Raw genomic sequence first — 6,107 nt, 5'->3', positions numbered from 1 at the left:
GGGTTGTTCATGCTCAATTTTTTACTAAGTGCTGTGTGAAATGCCAGATTGGTAGGTATAGCTTTAAGTGAAGTTGAGTTGAAAATTTATGAGAAAAAAAATAAGTTTCCACAATAAGCAAGGGAAGTGGCAGTGTATGATTCTCAGCAAGTTTTTCTTTTTTTTTAAAAAATCATTTTCAGTGAACCCTTCAGAACGATAAACTAACTACCTAAGAGATCATCCACCAAAAAAAAAAAGAAAAAAACACCCAACAACTGTGCAGACACAAAATTGTCAAAGAAAGGCCCAGAGTCAACTTTGGAGCATCTCCACATTTTATTAATAGAAAAGTTGTAGTTTAGTAGAGGCGCTGTGGTTTGCCCATGGTGCTCTTCACGTACAGGGCTCGCACATTCTGCCAGTTCTTCTTCAGCAGAGACACAAGGAAGTTGACGGCCAGGTGGATGTTGTAAACCAGCTCATCCTCACTCATCTTCACATGTCCTACAGCCACAGCCAGACAGAGCACCTACAGGGTGACACAAGAAGGTCAATGCACGATCAGGCACTGAAAACTACCATCAGTATCTGTATATGGAATTTGATTCTTGTGCAAAAGCATGTTTCGTTCTGTTAAATGTACCTTCTTCATCTGGAATTTGATGGTGGATTTGACCTCGTCCACCTTGGTATTCAGGTTCTCATTGTGGGTGAGCAGGGAGGGGAACTTGCCAGCCTTGTTCAGCCCAGGGCCCAGGATACGAGGGATCTGCTTAATCAGAGACTCAGAGGCCAGGAAGGCGTCATATTTCTTGGCTAAAGGGAGGGGGAGACAAGAGAAAATGTTAAACTTAAACTCTCACTCAGTTTCTTTTTTTTTTCATAAAAAAATAAAAATAAAAACACGCACCAAGCTTCTTGACCAGCTTTTTGTTCTTGTTGAGCTTCTTGAGGGCCTCGATGTCCATGTGTGGCATGTCGGCAGCTTTGGCCTCATCACAGTGCTGCTGGTCTCCCAGGACGCACACTGAGAACTTTGGCCTGGGCAGAGTCTTCAGCCTGCAGAAGAACAAGGTGATTAACAAAGTTGTAAACGCTGCTTCAAACCCAAAGGAGCCAGCTGACAGTGAGGCAGAGTATGGATGGAGATTTCACACCAACAGTGATCTACAATATCATGGTGACAGACATCACATCCACACATTTAGTCACAAATATGCATTTGGAATTTCAAGTTGCTCACAACTGTCTACCTGGCAGTAGGAGTGTAATACAATATTAATATGCTTTAGTTTTGTGATACTATATCAATTATCACAAGAAAAAAAAACTTTAGATCACCATCCCAGATTTGTGGTAGAATGACTTTCTACAACTTACTTTGAAATTGAAAGAACTGAGTTCTAACTGCAGTCTCTCAATGAATTGTGTGATATATGTACATGTACTGTGTTACCAATATAGAGACAGTATAGTACTTATCTACAGATAGTTTGACCAGGGCTCCTTTCCTGAATGTTTTAAAGATCTTAAATAAGTCAAAGATTAAAATCCATGTGGTTTGGTCATTAAACATAATTTGATTTATCATAAGATTCACATGCTCTGACATCTATCTCCAAATAACACCCATGCTCATCTCCCTGATTTTACTTTGTAGTAGAAAATTTCTTACCCATACCGCAACCATGGCCGGTGTCTTCAGTAGTTACAATATAAATTGGTCGGCTTGATGACATGAGCTGAGCTCAGCCACCAATAGCCTCCCCTCATGTTTTAAGACCCAGGGTAGGGGTCCGCCTGCTTCACCTCACCAGCTGAGGCTGGGTCAGCTCAGTCAGACTACCCAGAGTACTTCTCCATGTCTGACCCTGGCCTGTCAAGACTACCTTTGTAATGGTCAACATCACTCTTAAGCCATATGAAAGACTGTATAAAGTTCAGACAGGGCTGGAAGCACACATGGAGAAGGTTGGGTGAGACATTAAAAGGTCAAACCTGACTGTTCCGGAGAAACGCTTGTCCTTCTGGGGATCATAGTTTTTCAGGCTGATCTGCAGCTCCACCGTCTCAACAAACCTATAGAACACAGTACGTTAGGCCTAGTATCCAATTTGGCATTTAGATGCAAAAACTCAATTTAAGCACTTACTTTCTTGGCTTGGTCAAGGAGCCCTGCAGGACCTCCTTCACGGCTTCATACAACGTATCTCTGGAGACCTTACTGCAACATAAAAGTGCACATATTATAGATACCTATTAACCAAACATGTTGGTCTAATTAGTAAATTACACCTAAAACAGTTCCTGTTTGGGATTACACAAACAATTTAAGATTGACCAAAATGTAGCATAAATCATAAGACATCCATTGTACGAATTTGGTCAAAAATTAACAAATTTCCATTGTCCAATTTTAAAGCTGTATAATTTTGCATCGCCAATAAATATTTTATCTTCCAACACTCACTACTTTTACAAAAACCAAATGTTTCTTTTAATCTTTCTTGAAAATTTGACTTTATGCATTAAATAATCTGTAAAAACGTCATATTTAATGACACGTAAACTATGCAGTTAAAATTCCAAATCCTTTAATTTACTTCATCTCCTTCTGAAGATGGGCATTTGTATTATTCTGTAATTTCCACAACCTTTAACTATAGCTTCTCAGCTCGAGTTGGAATTAGCTCTCAGATGACGAAAAAATATCCAAACAAATGTCATATAAAGTCATCCGAAACAAACTATATATACATCCAGCAGAGAATTAGTGACTTTGGCGCTTTCATGTCGGTGGATGACAGTGGATTACATTTAGGAAAGTTAACGTGGATTCTTCACCCGCCATGAACCGGCTCCATACGTAACACTTACAGCAGAACCATTCTCTAAAATACACCCAAACAACCCAACAAATTGTAGGAATTGTAACGGTATGAACATTTTTTAATCCAAAAGCATTATCAAACGTCAGACAAGGTTAGTTTTATTCTTTTTCTGTGAAATCGGCTCTAACCTCATCTCGGTAGCTTGTCCCTCTCGTCTTGCTACGGTGAAAAGGAAGTTCAGGAGGAAGTTACACACATTAAAGGGGGCCGATTGTGACGTCATCGAAATGCGCCGCTGCCTTCAATAAAAAATACATCTTTTTTTTTTAAAGATTTTGTTGATTTTGTTTTTACCTTTTTCCCTCTTTTTTAACGATTTGTTTTACTTGTTCTTTTATCTACCTGTAATATTTACCCTTGAAGTACCTCTACTTTTTGGTACTCTCTGTGTGCCTGTTGTATTCTACATTACATTTCATGGTGTTTAAATGTGCCAATTTGTTCTGTACAGTTCATGGATAAAATGCAGGGATCTCATGTCTCACGCCCACGCATTTCAACCCATTCACATGCTACACCTTGCATTTCTCACGCAGAGAAATTACCAGGATAATACACACCAAGTTCACAATATATAACACAAAGTTGATTCATCATGTAAGCCAGAGGTGTCAAACTCAGATCCTCAAGGGCCGGTATCCTGCATGTTTTAGATGTTTCCCTCTTCCAACACACCTGATTCAAATGATGAGCCTATCATCCAACTCTGCAGAAGCCTGATAACGACCGTCAGGTGTGCTGGAAGGGGGAAACATCTAAAACATGCAGGATACCGGCCCTCGAGGACCGGAGTTTGACACCTGTGATGTAAGCGATGTTTCTGTTCTGCCCATTTGTGGAAGGATTTGTTCATGTAAACTGACAGGATGTGGCGAGGAGTGCTTTTATTGTGAAGGCAGGAAGTGTGGTGTGGGTGGAAGCGCTGAGTTGTGAGGGCTGCTGTGTTAAGGACGGTGTGTGGAGAAATAAAGTGCCTCCCACGTTAAGCCTGTCATTTTTTTTTTTTGGCACATCACGCCGTCAGGGCTCATTCTCAATACGCTCGGTTACAATCACTTGGTAGAGCAGGTCTAAATTTCCATCAAGTCAAAATTACAAGTGTCCTGCCCCCCTCCCGAGATGAAATGGTCAGTTAACTGTCAAACTCAGGACTGCCAACTTCTCAAAACCCCTTAGAGTGAGATTTTATTGGGTGTGACCAAAATTGTGCCGCACACGCAGCCACACAAGACGGTGGCTTGGACAGAATTAATTGGACTGGTGTCATGGTTCCTCCTGCATGTTCCTGGTGCTGGTGGGGAAGACAGACAATACTGAAGTTACATTCAGTAAAGCACAAACATGGCTAGGGTCTGAATTCAGTAGACGTGATTTCCTACATTCTGGTTGATGTTGAGGTGACCTCTGTACAATACCTACATTCATTCAGATTCATAGCCTACTTCCTGACCTCACACGTAAACATGGGCTGAACATTCAGCTCAGATCTACTGACAAAGTAGCAAATTTGGGGTCAATTGCACACCAGAAAAACCCCAGCTGAACCTAAATGACAGCTGATATAACATCAAAACATAATTTAAAGACCCATGGAATAGATTTAAAGGTAGATTTGTGGTTGAATATATGTGGATTAGTATTACTGATTGAACCAAAATGCTATGTTGTGAATAACTGATGCACTATTTAGTCCAAAACGAAACTGTATTTGTCGGTGAAGAAACAAACTTTGGAGCCATTTTAAACAGACATTTTAGCTTTAACACAAAAGTTTCAGCCTTTTACTCACCACCACTAACAGAAAACTATCAAAATTCTCAACCACAAGGCTCACTTGTATAATGAACAAATACAAATGTATACTTTTCCAAGTTAAAGCCATACTGTTTGGAAAACAGGAGGCAAAAACCAACTATTTGAAAACAATTTTTTAGAATTAAAAGAAGCACTTGTAGACATTTGCAGTATTGCAAATAAGATACCCAAAAATACAAGAAAAAGGATATCTTTGTGAGGTATTAGAACAGTTTAAAGTCTGACAGAAGCAGTTACTCCAGACAGTTTATGCTGAACAGTCTGAATAACCTCTACAGTAACCCTTACGCAGACAGTGCACTTTGTTCAGTAAGTCATTGAACTAATGCTGTAGCCTCTAATATCTTAAACAGCAAGTTTTTACACAAGTGATTGTCTCCAACTCTTACAACAATCTAAACTGATTTGTAATCTTAAAACTTAAAAATGTCAATGTGAACCATAAATCCCTTCAGTCAGGTTCAAAAACCTGTCAGAGGTAGAAGAGCAAGTCATCAAGCTGCACATTGGGCTCTCTGTGGATGCTCTGACCCATAAGGAAGTGGGAGGTGTAAAGTCAAACTGGTTTAAATTCACTGTGGGAAAATACATGGAAGGAAAAGGTTAAAAAGGTGTGTAAAATTCAGAGGCCACGTCTCAGGTCAGCGCAATCAGAACCACATTGGCATCAGCTGTGCGCCGTGCCATTCCGCGTGCTGTCCTCAAAGACTGCAGGTGTCCCAAATGAGTGCGCAATGAGATATTCAAATGTGGAGTGAATGCTGCTGCGGCTCTCATGTGAAACACCGAGTACTGTGCAACTACAGATGTTTGGAAACTGTAGAGGGGCAGCCAGTGAGACTACTCTGTATAAAGCTTCATTCATATACAGCATGGAAAGTGCAACCAGCTTGATCACAGCAGTAGTATTACTGTATGCTGCCTGCCTGGGTTTGGCATCAGCTGTGTGAGCGCACAAAGGTGATTAATGCATTAAGATTTAAAGCCGCCTGTATGCAAATACAGCAGCCATTGGTTTAGTTAAGCAGTTGGTTTTTTTGTGGTTTTATAGTAAATATTACCTTGTACCTTAAGGGTAAACCACCTGGGTAGTTTTCCAGTTGTTGGAGTTAATGTTAATTGTGGTTGTAGTAGTGAGTTTGGGTAGGGTTTAAGCAGAGTGCCATTTGTCATAAAAACAGGAAAAAAAAGTATTTTCTATGCAATGATTGGGTATTGCTGCACATTAAGATTACTGTATGGTTGCACATTTGTAGGTAAATTTAATAATTGTTGTTTCTTTGTTTATTTTCTTTAAAGGTTTTCCACCTAAAGACCTGACAGTAAAGACTACAGACTTTGTTACTGCTACTACATCAGCGTATGTGCATCCAAATGACTACAGACCTGTGCCTCTGAACTTTGAAGGTGTGGGAGACT

At 40.1% G+C, this 6,107-nt stretch overlaps 1 protein-coding gene across 1 annotated transcript; it reads right to left on the bottom strand.

Annotated features, from left to right (window-relative positions):
- Positions 1-297: 297 nt before the first annotated feature.
- Positions 298-3,071, bottom strand: rpl10a (ribosomal protein L10a). Its single transcript, XM_030139620.1, has 6 exons — positions 3,002-3,071; positions 2,135-2,206; positions 1,981-2,061; positions 893-1,041; positions 626-798; positions 298-511 (listed from the first exon to the last, which is right to left on the bottom strand). The coding sequence occupies exons 1-6, from the start codon at positions 3,004-3,006 to the stop codon at positions 341-343; spliced, it is 651 nt and encodes a 216-aa protein (XP_029995480.1). The 5' UTR covers positions 3,007-3,071; the 3' UTR covers positions 298-340.
- Positions 3,072-6,107: the final 3,036 nt, after the last annotated feature.

This window comes from Sphaeramia orbicularis, chromosome 7 (assembly GCF_902148855.1).
Source record: "Sphaeramia orbicularis chromosome 7, fSphaOr1.1, whole genome shotgun sequence".
Taxonomy (NCBI): Eukaryota; Metazoa; Chordata; class Actinopteri; order Kurtiformes; family Apogonidae; genus Sphaeramia; species Sphaeramia orbicularis.
Note: the sequence above shows the minus strand (reverse complement) of the source record. Positions and strands in the feature narration are given on the sequence as shown.

Excerpts from the sequence above, each read along its gene's own strand:
- rpl10a (XM_030139620.1), bottom strand. Across the intron at positions 2,062-2,134 it reads TCCTTGACCAAGCCAAGAAA|GTTTGTTGAGACGGTGGAGC; the intron begins GTAAGTGCTTAA and ends TGTGTTCTATAG. Across the intron at positions 512-625 it reads TCAAATTCCAGATGAAGAAG|GTGCTCTGTCTGGCTGTGGC; the intron begins GTACATTTAACA and ends GTCACCCTGTAG.